General features: G+C 44.1%; 1 protein-coding gene across 3 annotated transcripts in view; it reads right to left on the bottom strand.

Moving 5' to 3' along the window:
• Positions 1–201: 201 nt before the first annotated feature.
• RBM5 (RNA binding motif protein 5) overlaps positions 202–16402 on the bottom strand; it is a 31619-nt gene continuing 15418 nt past the window's right edge. For all 3 annotated transcript variants that reach the window (XM_062200920.1, XM_062200919.1, XM_062200921.1), the window contains exons 8-25: positions 15947–16007; positions 15620–15685; positions 15204–15364; positions 14339–14436; positions 13316–13403; positions 13100–13177; positions 12944–13016; positions 11939–12024; positions 11487–11571; positions 11180–11271; positions 5885–6046; positions 5339–5488; positions 5187–5258; positions 4374–4553; positions 4064–4138; positions 2680–2777; positions 2471–2600; positions 202–830 (exon numbers count right to left, since the gene is read on the bottom strand). In XM_062200920.1, coding sequence (XP_062056904.1) covers positions 705–830; positions 2471–2600; positions 2680–2777; positions 4064–4138; positions 4374–4553; positions 5187–5258; positions 5339–5488; positions 5885–6046; positions 11180–11271; positions 11487–11571; positions 11939–12024; positions 12944–13016; positions 13100–13177; positions 13316–13403; positions 14339–14436; positions 15204–15364; positions 15620–15685; positions 15947–16007 — 1881 coding nt within the window. In that variant the 3' untranslated portion in view covers positions 202–704. The remainder of the gene's footprint in view (positions 831–2470; positions 2601–2679; positions 2778–4063; positions 4139–4373; positions 4554–5186; positions 5259–5338; positions 5489–5884; positions 6047–11179; positions 11272–11486; positions 11572–11938; positions 12025–12943; positions 13017–13099; positions 13178–13315; positions 13404–14338; positions 14437–15203; positions 15365–15619; positions 15686–15946; positions 16008–16402) is intronic.

Below are 16402 nucleotides of genomic sequence, written 5' to 3'. Positions count from 1 at the left end.
CAGGCAAAGTTCTCACACCCATTCCACCATGGCTGAGATCCCAGGAAGAGTTTTAAAACACACTGAACTCTTGAACTTGAAAATCTGAACATGGATGATGGGGACAAGAAAAGCATAAAACACTCCTTATAAATAATTATTTGGCTTGACTGCCTCAGACATGCCTCACCCCACCACTCACTGGGAAGAAAGACAAGGACACCCATTTTTCAAGGATTTCTTTTGTAAAGGAGCCTTATTTGGCAACTAGACTGAAAATCTTCCAAAATTCTGTACAAATGTATAATATACAAATATACACAAGGCTTTTGCCAAGAAAAGACATCACAACAAACAACAGAGGCGGCTTCTGTGTCACCCACCACCTAGGGCATTTCAAACCCCTAGGAATATGAGGGGCTGATGGATCACAACATAGGCTACACATGTAAAACACACTACATTACATTATGTACACTGAAGTATAAAAACCCATTGTCCCCTGTGGGCTGTTCAGACCCTCTGGCGGGAAGGAAGGCCATTCACCAGATAATGCACATAAGGGGTACTCCTTTAAGGTGGGAGGGAGAACCCTGCAGAACGAAGTGGTTCCTGCTAAAATCTATTAACAGCACAAAGCACGCCCTTCAAGACAGGCGGTGAAAGTGAAGTTCGGAGATGGACCACTGCTTGTGCTCTTGGAGCTCCTCATCACCCTCTCCGCCTCATTCCATCTCTGTGAACCGAGCAAACATGGCTTTCCGGACAGCATCTTTATATGAATCAGCACCTGACAAGCCATACGCACTGCCTTTGGCTCCGAGGCCAGCTCCTTTTAGGCGGACTTGAGCCTGGGGAAACAAAGCAGACTGTGAGCAGCTGGCAAGCATGCTAGGACTGCTCCCACCTCTCCCGCAACTCCCCAGCAGCAGACAGAAATGTCTATGCCTTTAAGAGCCCCAAAGTATTCCCCTGAAGCCTGGAGGGTCTGGTATTATAGATACAGGTTACAGAAGGACAGCTCAGGACCAGTGTCATGGCACAGCAGGTTAAGACACCAGCACAACATGAACACTGGTTCCAATCCCAATCCAGCTCTCTGCTCATGTGCCTGAGAAAACAGTGGAAGACGGTGAAGCGGGCCCCTGCCACCCATGTGGGAGATGTGGATAAAGTTCCAGGCTCCTGACTTGGGCCGGGCCCAGGCCCAGCTGTTGTGGCCATTTGAGGAGTGAATGAGTGGCTCAAAGATACCGAACTCTGCCTTTAAAATATAATTTTTTTTTAAAGGAGGACAGCTCAATGTTCGAATTCACATGCAAAGATAGCCTGAACTAAGCCGTGCTGTGAGAGGACAGTGTGAGCAATCATGGTGGAGCCCCTGCCTAGGGAACAGAGGCCTCTGATGCAGGAGGTTATGGCTCAATCTGGGACCTGGCAAATTTATACACACACACACACACACAACCAAAATCAAAATACAATTCCTTAAAAAATCCAATCTAAGTGGCTCTGGGGTGTTGATAAAGAAAAGCATTCTCAGGGCCGGCACTATGGCATAGCAGGTAAAGCCGCCGCCTGCAGTGCCAGCATCCCGTATGGGTGCCAGTTGATTCCCAGCTGCTCCACTTTGATCCAGCTCTCTGCTATGGCCTGGGAAAGCAGAAGAAGATGGCCCAAGTCCTTGGGGCCCTGCACCCACGTGGGAGACCCGGAAGAAGCTCCTGGCTCCAGACTGGACCAGCTCTGGCCATTGTGGCTATCTGGGCAGCAATGAAGCAGATGGAAGACCTTTTTCTGCCTCTCTGTAACTCTTCCAAATAATAGAAGTTTAAAAGCACTCTCAGTGATAAGGTTTACTTGTAACTAAGGAAAAAGTGTCATGGTCTTCTTTTTTTAAAAAACAAAGTGTTTTGGGGCCAGTGCTGTGGTGCAGTGGGTTAACGCCCTGGCCTGAAGCACTGGCATCCCACATGGGCGCTAGTTCAAGACCCAGCTGCTCCACTTCCGATCCAGCTCTCTGCTATGGCCTGGGAAAGCAGTGCAAGATGGCCCAAGTCTTTGGGCCCCTGTACCCGCATGGGAGACCCAGAGGAAGCTCCTGGCTTCGGATCAGTGCAGCTCCAGCTGTTGAGGCCAACTAGGGAGTGAACTAGCAGATGGAAGACTCTCTGTGTAACTCTGACTTATGAATAAATAAATCAATCTTTAAAAAAGGTGTTTTCTGTACAAAAACAGCAAAACAAATCTGATAAAAATCAATTGGGGTGCCACACCCATTTCTCAAATGGACATGTTAAGGGAAGATGAAGTAGAAGATAGGGCTGCTGCCACTTGGCAGTGGCGCATCATCAGCTGGCCCAAGACACGGTCCCTTTGATTAAGGGAAAGCTGCTTCTGGGTCCCAGACACTCTGCTGCTTTTACTTCATCTCATCTCTGCAGGGAGCCCATGTGCCTGGCATCTAGTGAAGCCTGACCCTACTGCTTACCTCAATGGGAGCTGTGATGCCTTGACACTTTCTTCCCAAACCTGAGCCTTCCCGCCAGCCCATGGCCTGCAGCATTTTGTTGCCAATGTTACTGTGGTCAATGCCATCTTTGGTGGGCTGCTCGTAATTCCTGCCAGTGGCAAACACACAGTTACTTAAAATAGCCAGAGCCCCAGCTAACGAACTGGAAAATGGTGCACATCACATACACAGTGCCAGCATCGAACTGTTTTTTGCGCTTGGGCTCTGGAGGTTCTGGAATGCCGTACTTCTCCCGTCTTTCTGCAGCTCGATCTCGGTATTTCATCTAGGCAGAAGGAAAAGACACTGCTAGAAATTATTCACAAACTTTAATATGTAACAATCTAATGTAACTATATTTCAAGACTCATCACTTCAAGCGTTTTTAAATCTGAATCCTGGCTTTTTAGAATGGCCTGAAATACCAAATTCTCTCTTCCTTCACCACACTTAGTTATGTCTACAACGTCATGATGTTGAAGCACCGTGGGTTAAGGCTGTTGTCTGCGATGCCCATAACCCACACTGGCGTGCTAGTATGAGTCCTAGCTGCTAGGCTTCCTATCCAGCTTCCTACTAATACTTCCTGCAGGCAGCAGAAAATGGCTCAAATGCCTGGGTTCCTGTCACTCACATGGAGTTCTGGGCTCCTGTGTCCCGCCTGGCCCAGCCCTGGCTACTGAGGGCACATGGGTAATGAGCCAATAGATGAAAAATCAATCTTAAGGTCAAGTGTGTAGAGGGGAATTGTGTACAGAACCAGGGTACCGCTGCTTTCAGTGCAGTTGCATTAGCTACCAACTGTCAAACTCTTCAGCTCACTGGGGCAGTGGGTAGGTACAGCCTGTGAAGGTCTTCTGAGAGGACAGCACTGTCTGTGCCCTTCAGGAGCCAGATGGGCCCACCTCCAGGGACAGACAGCATTGAACAGGCTTCTAGGGTCCCTTCAGCAGTCCCTGGGGGATCTGACACCATGAACAGTGAGAGGAAAACAAGAAATCAAGAGCCTTAATTGCAGATACTTCAGAACTGTATCAGGGTAAGAATTTTCTGACCCACTAATTTATTCCTAACCCACAGGCTCTACTTGCATGTTCAGAGATTTAAAAAAAAAAACAAAAACAAAAACAAATTTTAAACACTGCTTGCCTGGTGCCAACCTGCCTCATCAATTGCTTTCCCACTACTGGTGTCAGACTTCTCTCTTTGCCCCAGTCCTACTTGCACATTCGGACTAAATCACCTGAGAAAATCTCATGCCTTATAGCCAGATCAAACAAGAGTGCTCTTCTAAGTAACATCCAGTGCATCTCACTAGTGAATACATGGCATCAGGACCTGTGAGCAGCCCTGAGGGTGTGCTTCCAACTTACGCATCATGATGGGACACTGTGGGACTACAAATCACATAAAGCCCAAGTTCAGTCTACATGAGCTATGGTGGCTGAGTAACAAGTGTATGACAAATCCTTTTACCCTGCCCCTGGATCCTGGTACCAAATGCTTTATTAAACAACAACAACAAAAAAATCTCAAGATACTCTTCCTAGTGGTTCATTGTTTCCAATTCACCTCTCTCTCTCTTAGCTCCAAGGCTTCCAGCTCCTGTTCACTCAGCCTGGATCGTCGGTAGATGTCCATGTTTTGCTATACAAAAGATTTTACAGACAGACACAGTAAAAATTCAGACAATGTTATAACATTAGCAATCAAAGTACTCTTGGAGCCAAAACCCAATTTAACATACTATGGCATCTAAACCAGGGGCCCTGGTCTATCTGGAGCTGCCATGTTCCTTTCCACTCTATTATAATCTATTATCAGGGCCCTCCATCATCTCATTGCCTCCCCTGCTCATCTCAGATCAGAAAAGCATGGTCACCTTGTGTAAGTCTGAGAGCTGCTGATGCCTGACCAGGGCATCTCTGTTTGGGAACTGGCGCCGGCAGAGGAGGCAGGCCATCTTCTTCCAGTCGGCCAACTTCTCTTCTTCACTCTCAAGTCTTTCCACCAGCTCTTCCTCATTATCACTGTCACCACTGTACGCAGCAACCAGACCCCTCTGGGGACAAAAGGCAGGATGGGTTACTGGACATGTGTAACAAGAAGATAATGACAGCCATGTACCTGGATAAAGCAGCATGTCATCTAAAATGTAGGTGTCCCCGATTACCCGGTGTCACGCTTCAGCAGTGAGTCACATTTTATTGACTATACAGAGCAGTTAGGTCTTTCGAGTGCTGAGCCTGGCAACAGCCTTTTGGTATCAACTCTCTAAGGGCCCAAGAAATGGGTTCTTGGATGAATGTTTTCAAACCACTGACCATGTATAAAACCTCCAAGTAGAACAGCAGATTAATGGCCCACACAGACCACTATCCATCAGTAAAACAAGTTTTTTTCTCATCTTAAGTTTCTCTTTCCAGACCATTAAAAACTCTCTTACAGAGGCGATGAAACTCAATTAACTGAGCTTAGGAATTCAGACTGTATTCACTGCTCCATCTCACCTGCTCTCACGCACGGAAAACCCAGCTCTGCATACGGACTCTAGGTGTGGAAACTGCTCCAGATACCCATGGATAGAGACCACATCCAGTTTTAAGTAGAAATCCCATTAGCCAAACTACAGTTGAGATTCAAAGTGAGACATAAACCAGAAATGGTCTTTAAGACACTGGTCCTATTTCCTTACTTTGAGGGGATTCTCCTCATCTCCGTTTCGCACCAATTCCGGGATGAGCTGCTGCCTTTCAGATAAGGTCCCCTGGGAAGCAGAGACGAAGCCATAAGCCTTAAGTTTTCCGTAACACCCATTATGAAACATAGCCCCTCCTGTGACATTACCTTCTTCTCAAAGAGAGCAAAGCCAGCATCTGCAGCAGCAGATTCTCTCCTTTCTTCTTCCCTCAAGGCATTAACAGGCTGAAAGCTATTTTTAAAATTTTCCTTCTGCTTGTTTAAACTCTTAGCCCAGCGTTCCATGTCTTTGGCGATCTAATGTCAAGCAACAAACACCACCATAAAACATCAAGTCCCTTTTGCCATGACAACTAGTCAAAGGTCTTATCTCAACAGCTTACCCTGTATAACAAAATCCCCTTTTACTTTTACTTCTACCTACAAATATTTCTGAGATGCTATTACATAAAATCAAGGTTAATGATAAATAATCCTTGAAGTCTTGAAGACTTACAGGAAATTTTTATTTTCTAGGTTTTTAGGCAAACAGACTAAGTATAATGAAAGTTGCAGAACTCTCTAAATAATATAGTCTAATTTTTAAGAATCCAAGTAAGGCTGAGATAAATGCTACAACTCAAAAATGAAGAATTAAGCTCTATACCCTAAACAGAGAACTATGGGTCTCTTGACTGGGTCAGTTAACCTTACCTGCTGAGCTGTTTTGCTCTTAGGTTTCTCCTTTTTCTCTTTTCCCTCTTTGGCAGGAGGTAGACCAGTCTGCTGGTGGGAGCTAGACTCTGCAGCTGGCATATAGGTCTCCTTCTCTCCATCCCAGTAGAGGTACTGCTGGGTTAAGGAATTATAGTAGTACTAGAAGAAAAAAACGCAATGAATGCAGACTTTCTGCTACGTCAAGTGGTTAAATAATTTGTCAATAAAGCAGATCAAAGTTTTTTGTTTAGAAAGGCCCCTTGGTACTTCTTAGTATAGGTGAGGATGATCAACCTGCTAAGAAAGAGGTGCAAAGCTTCTAGCGTCTAGTTTTCACTATTTAATCCTGGGCCTACCTAAGGGACACTGAAGATAGACACATCTCACTCCTTCTCACAGACAGCCCACTTATACAAACCAGGTCACACACCCTCTGTGACAACCAGATAATAGCTCATCTACACACAGCCCTTTGGACTGCCTCCCCCAACCAAACAGGATCATAAACATGAGCTTGGGGAAAGAGGTGCTGGTAAAGGAACCTGAGCTCCACAGGAACTGCACAGAGAGGACAGGCATCATCTGTCCTCTCTCCTCTTTTTAATTCCTCACTTATTCAACAGGGACCCTGGGGAGTCTGTCATTTTCTTCCAGGGAAGGTAAGGTGGTACAGTTAAGATATAGATGCCATAATTTATATGGCCACCAAAAAGAAGGCAGAGAAATTGCCAGACTTCACAAACGAGAAGAGAGCTGTACAGAGGTATGGCTTACTCAAGCACGTCGCAAACAAACTCATTTCACTCTCTCTGAAACCACTAGCTATCAATGCCAAGTTCCTGTTAAAAGTGCTTATTTTACTCTTCTATATATTCAGCTTCTGGTCATGAATACTTATTTACGGAGTGCTGAAAGATGCTTTCTCTCTCTAAAAAGATAAACCACCAGAAATATTATTCCACAGAGCTGCTAAATTTTATCCTCAAGAATACACAGGGATGCTAAGACACCAGAAATAAAAAATGTTACTATCCAATTCTACTTATATATGAAATGTCTAGAATAGGTGAATCCATAGAGATAGAAGATTAGTGGTGACTAGAGGTAACAGGAAATGAGTAACTATTAAATGGGACTGGGTGTGACATTCTATATCCTTAATATTTATTTATCTGAGAGGCTGAGTTACAGAGAGTTCTTTCATCTGCTGGTTCACTCCCCAAATGACCGCAACGACTGGAGCTGAGCTGATCTGACGCCAAGAGCCAGGAGCTTCTTCCAGGTCTCCCACGCAGGTGCAGGGACCCAAGCACTTGGGCCATCTTCTACTACTTTCCCAGGCCATAAGCAGAGAGCTGGATAGGAAGAAGCACGGCCGGGACAGGAACTGGCACCCATATGTGATACCCGTACAGAGGTATCACAACAGGCAGAGGTTCAACCTACTACGTCACAGCACCGGTCCTAGAATGTGACTATTCTAAGAACCAATAGAATAACTGCACACTCTAAATGGTTAAAACTAAATTTTGTATCAAAGAAGATAAAGAATACATGGGAAGAAAAATAATTTAAAACATCTACGTAATCTATGGTAATAGAAATCAAAATAGTGTTATTGAGAGGGGAGGATACTGATGGGCAATGGACATGAAGGACCTTTGCCAGTTCTATCTGAATAGCAGCATTTATATGAATGTCTAAACATGTAAACACTAGAAGAACTGCACACTGCAATGCGATGTATCAGGGTCTTCAAGAAGTTCATGGAACACTTTAGGAAAAAAATATGGATTTCAAATTTTCTTGGACCAAAATTAATTCATACTAACTTGTCATAACATACCAAAGAGGATCTAATTTGAGACTCTTAAGAGGGAGAAGACACTAGTTTGAAAAGCACCCTGATGAGAAAAGCATGAATTCTGCTCAAATTACAGCAGCAACAACAAACATCAAATTTGTGGTGAAGCTCTGGTGGAAGAACAAGAAAATCAGATACTTGATGAAAAGCTCATGGGAACAAAATCCAAAATCAATCAGCAGTTTACAAATGGGTAACTCATTTTTAAAAGGACACAAAGTCATGCTGAAAATGAAGGCTGCAGTGGGAGACCATCCCTATCAATTAGCAAAGAAAAAAACTAACCTTGTTTGTGCCTTACAGCAGAAACAACAGCTGACAGCTGGCATTTCAACTGGCCTACCTTACAAGATTCTGACTGAAAATCTCAAGTGGAGCAAACTCAAATTTTCCAGTCAGTGAGTGCCACAACTGATGCACCCAAATCAACTGCAGACAAGAGCAGAGATTTCAACGGAAACTTTCATCAGTGGAATCAAGATTCTGGAGCATTTCTATGAAAAATTTGAACAAAATACGAAACATGGCTTTACCAGTACAATCTTAAAGACAAAGCAATCAAAGCATTAGATACCAAGAGGCAGAAATGGTCTAGTTACAGCAAAAATGGGTGGACTGGTTAAGACAAAGTTCACAGAAACAGCTTTCTGGGATGCTCTAGGCATTCTGCTTGTTGACTTCGTGAAGGGTCAAAGAATGAGAACATCTACTTATTAGGAAAGTATTCTGAGAAGTCAGCCTAAGTGTTAGCAGAGAACACCCAGGAAATCTTAGTCACTACAAGTCTCCACCACAATGCTGTGCATATTCCTCTCATTAACTAAAGGTAATTTTCTGAGTTTTGGTGAGAAATCGCCAGGTTATCAACCTTACAGTCTTCATTTTTCCCTTGGTATTAAAAAAAAATTTTAATTATAGAGCACTAATTTTTCTTCAGTTAATAATGTAAAAGGTAAAGCCAATGCCTACAGTGCCGGCATCCCATAAGGGCACTGGTTCAAGTCTCAGCTGCTCTGCTTCTGATCCAGCTCTCTGCTACAGCCTGGGAAAGCAGTTCAGGATGGCCCAAGTCAATGGGCCCCTGCACTTGCAGGAGAGAACTGGATAAGCTCCTGGCTTCAGATCAGTGCAGCTCTGGCCATCGGCAGTCAACTGGGTAGTGAACTAGTGGATGGAAGACCTCTCTGTCTGCCTCTCCTTCTCACTCTGTGTAACTCTTTGAAATAAATAAATAAATCTAAAAAAAAAAAAAAAAAAAAAAGTGCCTTGAGCTGCAGGTGTTGTGATGTGGTGCGTTAAGCCACTAGTTGGGATGCCTGCATCCCATACTGGAGAGCTGGTTCCAGTCCCGGCTATTCTGCTTCTAATCCAGCTTCCTGCTCATGTGCCTTGGGAAGGCAGCAGATGATGGTCTAAGTAGTTGGGTTCCTGCCACCCCTATGGAGAGACCTGAATGGAGTTCCAGGCTCTGGCTTTGGCCTGGCCCATCCCTGGATGTTGTAGGCACCTGGGGAATGAAACAGTGGATTAAAGTTCTTTCTACCTTTCAAACAAGTAAATCTTTTATTTTTTAAAAGATTCATTTATTTGAAAATCAGTTACAGAAAGAAAAGGAAAGACAATGAGAGATTTCTATCCACTGGTTCATTCTCTAGATGGCGTTGAAGCCATGAGCTTTACCTGAGTTTCCCAAGAGGGCAGAAGGGGCCGAAATATTTGGGCCATCTTTAACTGCTTTTCCCAGTCCATTAGCGGGGAGCTGGATTGGAAGCTCAGTGGGTCGGCTGGGACTTGTACTGGTGCCCAGATGGGATGTCAGGGTTGCAGGTGGCAGCTTTACCTGCTATGCTGCAATGCTGGCCTCTCTAAACACACACACACACACACACACACAAGAAAAAGCCTAGGGTAGGGGCTGGTATTATGGCACAGCAGGTTAAGTTGCAGCCTGCAATGCTCGCATCCCTACAGGCAATGATTCAGGTCCCAGTTGTCCCACTTCCAATCTAGCTCCCTGCTAATACACCTGGGAAAGCAGTGGATGATGGCCCAAATACTTGGGCTCCTACGGCCCACATGAGACCCAGATGGAGTTCCAGACTCCTGGCTTGGACCTGGCCCACATGTGGGCCACATGGGGAGTGAACATGCAATTGCAAGGTATCTCCATCCATGCACTCCAACTCTGTGCTTTTCAAATAAATCTTTCAGAAATAATGAAGTTTTAAAATTTCATTTTCTGGGGACCGGCATTGTGATGTGGTAGGCTAAGGCTCTGCCTGCAGTGCCAGCATCTCATAAGGGCTCTAGTTTGTGTCCCAGCTGCTCCACTTCCGAACCAGCTCTCTCTGTGCCCTGGGAGGATGATGGAGTGCTGTGGCAGTGGAGGATGAAGGAGTGCTTGTGCCCCTGCACCTGTGTGGGAGACTTGGAGGAGGTTCCTGGCTACAGGCTGGCTCAGCTCTGGCCGTTGTGGTCAACTGGAGAATAAACTAGCATATGGAAGATGTTTCTGCCTCTCCCTCTGTAATTCTGCCTCTAAAATAAATAATAAATCTTAAAAACCAAAATTTCATTATCTATGAACTTTGAAGTCCTATCATACTTATGTACATTATAAAGACATTTTTCAATTATCAAATTAAAACTAGGAGCCAGTATGGTGGTACAGAGGGTAAAGCCACTACTTGTGACACTACATCCCATGTGGGCAGTAGTTCGAATCTTGGCTGCTCCACTTACAATCCAGCTCCCTGCTGATGTGCCTGTGAAAGCAGAAGACAGCCCTAGTGCTTGGGCCCTGCATCCATGTGGAAGACTTGGATGAAGCTTCCACCTCCTGGCTTCAGCCTGACCCAGACCTGGCTGCTGTGGCCATTTGGGGAGTAAACCAGCAGGTAGAAGCTATCTTTCTATACCTCTGCCTTTCACATAAATAAAATCTTAATGGGGCCAGCGCTGTGGCACAGCGGGTTAATGCCCTGGCCTGAAGTGCTAGCATCCCATATGGGCACCGGTTTGAGACCCGGCTGTTTCACTTCCAATCCAGCTCTCTGCTAGGGCCTGCGAAATCAGTAGAGGATGGTTCAAGTGCTTGGGCCCTTGCACCTGTGTGGGAGACCGGAAGAAGCTTCTGGCTTCAGATCGGCACAGCTCTGGCCATTGCAGCCAATTGAGGAGTGAACCATTAGATGGAAGACCTCTCTTTCTTTCTCTGCCTCTCTTCTCTGTGTAACTCTTTCAAATAAAAATAAATAGATCTTTAAAATTTAAAATGCCCAACTGAAAATTTCACCTTGGTGGTTTTGGAGAATTTTAATCTGGGTCACATATTCCTTTGCTGGGAATATTTCATTTCACACCTCATAAACAGACTAAGTGAAACTAAGGTATTTCTAATGAATCTGAAGATGAAACAGTGCATTTACTTGTGAGTTTGGGTCATAGTAGAGTCCTGTCGTAGGATCATAATAATATCCTGAAGACTCATCATACTGGTAAGTGGACGTGTCAGGTACTGCTGCAAAACAAAATTGAGCATACAGTTATTCCAAGTAAGAAACCGGCTTTTTATTTCAATTCTAAACCAATGAGGTGCAGCAGGCCTTAATGCTCTCCTTTCTGTCACATCCCCAAGCGTCCCTCTGAAACCCACGAAGGGAGAGGAACTTTTATTAAACAAAGGCAACAACTAGGACCTTCCAACTGTCAACAGCCCCAGGAGGTTTGGCTTACCATATTTGGTACCAGGAACTACACCAGTGGGGGAAGCGGCTGGGGCCTGTGTACTTGTGCTAGTGCTAGGCTGTGCTTCCTCAGTCTGGAAAGAACAGCAGCTTCAATATAATTTCAACTGTAAAGCCTTTCAAGAGAGCTAAATCACTGTAATCATCCAGAAGGGCTCCCTTGACAAACACACTGCAGCAAGGATCTAACACAATCCTCTTGCAAAACACATGCTGACAACTTTCTTTCTAAAGGTCAAGTTGAAGCATGCAGAAAGTATAAATACACTGGAAATATATTTAAAATATGCACATACATATAATAAAATTATTTTATAAAGAAAGAGGTTGGAATGTGTATTATTCAATCCTGGTTCACACAGCAGGACACAGTAATACTTGTATAGCAAAAACAAAGTTTCCCAATTGCCACCAGTTCTGTATTTAGGAGGACAAGATTACCGGAGAGCCAGGTGGATTGGAGGTTTGATTATACAGCTGGGGACTCTGGGACACTACAGCCGCTGAGGTGGTGGTCACCGCTGTGCCTGATGATAAACACAGGAGATTAGAGAGACCAAGGCACAGAACTCCAAGCCAACTATTTTTCTGTAACGTTCAAACTTATCTCCTGCCTTTGTATGTATTAGTTCTCAATAACACAATTCCCACTAAGTATCCTGGAACCATAACGTTTTCATTTTCTTATAGTACTATAAGGATGTGACGTAAGATGTTAAGGATTCTATATAATGGCTAAGAGAGGAAGAAATTTGCATCTGGGACTGGTGTTGCTACGGTACAATGTTAAGTTGCCACTTAGGATGCTGGTTTGCATCCCGACAAGTTGCTTCTGATCTAGCTCCCTGCTAATTTACCTGGGAAGCAGTTGAGTCCCTGCTACCCCCATGGGAGACCTTGATGGAATTTTTGGCTTCTGGCTTCAGCCTGGCCTGGCCTTGGTTGTTGCAGTCATTTGGGGAGTCAACTGGTAGATAAAGATCTCTCTTACTCTATTCTCTCTCATTCCCTCTCGGTGTGTCACTATGCCTTTCAGATAAATAATTGAATAAAACTATCTGAGTATAAAAATATATTTAACCATAAGGTTTTATTATTTAAAAGCTAAAGGAAATCCTTCTTGTCATTACTCTTCAGGGTGGAAGCCTGAGCACTAGACTCTTTCTAGTCATCTGAACTTATGTGGGCACCCATGATGTCTAACAATACAGACAAGGAAAATAAAGAGCTGAACCTTAAGACTTAAATTCATCACTCTGTGGATTCAAAGAGGTTATATTAGATTTTGGTGTATACAAACAACCCTATTGTTCCCTAGGATTTTGAGCACATAGTGACAACCCAAAATATGTCACCCACATTCTTGCAGGGAAGTGGACTTAGAGCTTTGGGTCTAGTTAGGATATCTAGTCCTATATCCTTAACAAGGCAAATGAGGTTTACTACCTGCTGCAGATGATGCTTCAGATTCCAATCCTCCAGGTTGTTGCTGATAAAACTGCTGATAATCCTGTGAGTACTGAAGAAAATTCCACAATTAAAGCTGCTATTCTCAGACATACCCTGGAGACTGAGAATCGGATATTGTTTAAATTGACCTACCTGAGTGTACTGGGCATAACCATCTTGGCCTGGCTGCAGGTAATTGTAGTCAACACTGCCTCCTTCACCGCTTTGAGACTATAAAATGTGAAGGGAAAAAGAAACAAAGACAAACTTAGTGAACACTAAAGGAAAGCTAGAAAACAGTCTAAAAATTTCCTAGGAGAGCTCTTATTACAAGTACCATATCACCCTGAGCAGGATCCTGCATCTTACCTGGGTGGATGACCACTGAGCAGCAGCAATGGCTGTACTGGCCACAGAGAAGGCGCTGACTCGGTTGCCATCTGGGAGGACCAAGTCTCTGAAACCACAAAGATTCAATCACGTGATTTTATCTCAGTAAGCCAAGGCATGCTTCTATACTGCCAATGATACAGTGATTCACTCTAGTCTTTCTCAGGTGGTCTTCAAAGGCCAGCAAAGCCCCCTTTCTTTTCTTTTTAAAAAGGATTTATTTGAAAGTCAGAGTTACAGAGAGGGAGGGAGAGGCAGAAAAAATCCTGTACCTGCTAGTTTACTCCCCAGATGGCTGCAATGGCCAGGACTGAGCCAGGCCTAAGAGCCAAGAGCTTCACCCAGATCTCCCACATTGGTGGCACTTGGGCCATCCTCTACTGCTTTTCCTAGGCACATTAGCAAGAAACTGGATTGGAAGTGGAGCAACTGGGATATGAACTAACACCCATCTGGGATGCTGGAATTGCAGGCAACAGCTTTACCTGCTAGTCTATAAAGCCATCCCAGCAAAATTCACTTTTTATGGGAAGAGATATCTTTACGGACAAGTCCTTCAGTAGACAAGTGTCCCTGCAGCCTCACTGCTCTACTTTTTAACTTGTCATCTACTAAGGCATCTGTCGGATGAGAAATGATACTAGAAAAGGGAAATTTTACAGTGTTAGACTGAGGCACTATGAAGCTGACTAGCATGATGTTCTGGAAGGAGAGGGTTACCTCCGGATGGGTTTGTACCATGGTGCTACAGTTTACACAGCACATGTTCTCAACCCATCTGCTATTCTTATAGACACCGTCTGGTCTGAAACCATTTCTGCCAACTGCTATCAGCTGGTTAGGACAGAGGAAGTAAACTCTGAGAAGACAGCTGTCTTGAAGCAGGAACTAGGAAGGATGGTATCTCAGGGAAGAAAGCAGATTCAGGGCGGCTGGCAGAGGAGCTGCCTTCACACGTCTGCAGCTGCACCCACTTGCAAGCAGGCCCTTGAAGTCACTCACTTTCTGGCACTTTTGGCAAAATCAACCCCAATGGTTTTTCCATCAATTTTCAAAGGAGGATGGAGACTCTGTAATATCTGAAGCAGTTGAGAAGCATCCTGAAGGAGAATATGAAAAAAAAAAATTCTATGAAGTTATTCAAAGTCTCTCCTTATCATCTAATCCATCCAAAAGAAACAGCTTTCTATGAAAACAGAAACAAAAGAGCACTGCCTCCTTATTGTGTTGTGGACATGAAACACTGAGAACAGAAACACCTACAGGATATGAAGATATCCGGTATTATTAAATGGCAAATTAATCTAAAACAAAGCTCAAAGGAATAAACCTTGCTCAATCTTCAGTTCTCTCAGATATAACATTTTTACTACTTATCAACATAAAGAGTTCCATAATTTAGCAATGAAAACCATCATTATATAGCTTCACACATTGAGCTCCAGGAGCCTCATAAAGGATATCACAGTTGGATGAACCATATTTGCCTCTTTTTTTTTTTGACAGGCAGAGTTAGACAGTGAGAGACAGAGAGAGAGAAAGGTCTTCCTCCCGTTGGTTCACCCCCCAAATGGCTGCTATGGCCGGTGCGCTGCACTGATCCAAAGCCAGAAGCCAGGTGCTTCCTCCTGGTCTCCCATGTGGGTGCAGAGCCCAAGCACGTGGGCCATCCTCCACTACCTTCCCAGGCCACAGCAGAGAATTGGACTGGAAGAGGAACAACCGGGATAGAATCCGGTGCCCCAACCGGGACTAGAACCTAGGGTGCTGACGCCGCAGGCAAGGATTAGGCAAGTGAGCCACAGCACCGGCCCATATTTGCCTCTTAAAGTCTCTTTTAATAGCAAAGATTCAACGAGAACCTCACCATTGCAGAAGACAGCTGCACAAATGCAAAGCCTCTGTTCTGCTGGGTCTGTTTGTCTTTTATGAGGCGAATGTTATTGACAGCTAAAGACGCATAAGGAGACAGCGCCGTCATGATGGAATCCACCACAGTGTGTGGGGCTATGTTCCGAAGAATGATCGCTAGGGGTGAAAGGAAAAAATGACATATTAAATGCATTCCTACCATCAATGCTTTTCAAGGCAGGTTCAAGTATCAACACATCCATTTGGGGAGGTTCCTAGAATATTTTTACTCGGACACAGAGAAGATTCTTAAAACTCATTTTTTATGGGACAACCTGAAGCTGCTGTTGCTGATTCAAAAGGGTGAGAACAAAAATTTCCAACTGAGGTTAACTTTTAATACACAGGCCAAAAGATCACATTTCAACTTACTATCACAGTAGTAATCCACAGACTGAACTGACTCTGTGGTTCCTGGGGGCACCTCCTGTTCAGAGTCTGGAAGAAGTCAAAGTGACCCAATGAAGGCAAGCCAAACAAACACCAATGTATTTTCAGTAAATCTCATGTACATCTAGCAGTCTTTTTTTTTTTTTTTTTAAAGGATTTGGGGCTATAGCAAAGCCTCAATAATTATGACATGGTTGATGTAGGATGCAAATATTGGGCCAGAACAGAACTGCCATGACCAGACTCACAGACAATAATCCAATTAGACAAGTTTTAATGTACATTCCAAATAGCTGAACCCACGCTTACCAAACTTGTCTGCTCCACATCGGAAGCATTTTAGTCTTTTCCTGAAATTGTTCAGCCAGCACTGGGAAAAAAAAATCTGTAATTATTTTCCTGACTTGGTAATTATTTTATTATTACATTAGGCCAGGCTTTCCACTGATATGTGGATTAGAGCAATGGGAACATGGGTAAATACTACACACACACACACACATCAGAAACTGACATATTTCTGAGACAAATGGGCATAAGCTAAATATTCAGATTATATGAATTTTTAAAGATTCATTTGCTTATTTTAAAGAGTTACAAAGAAAATCCTCTATCTGTTGGTTCATTCCCCAAGTGGCAACAGCCACAGTGGTGGCAGGCCAAAGCTAGGAGACAGGAGTTTCTTCCAGGTCTCCCATATGGGTGGCAAGGACCCAAGTATTTGGACCATCTTCAGCTGCTTTCCCAAGCCATTAGCAAGGAGCT

Source organism: Lepus europaeus, chromosome 9, assembly GCF_033115175.1.
Source record: "Lepus europaeus isolate LE1 chromosome 9, mLepTim1.pri, whole genome shotgun sequence".
NCBI classification, from domain to species: Eukaryota; Metazoa; Chordata; class Mammalia; order Lagomorpha; family Leporidae; genus Lepus; species Lepus europaeus.
The sequence above is the reverse complement of the archived record's forward strand: the minus strand, read 5'-3'. Positions and strand labels throughout refer to the sequence as shown.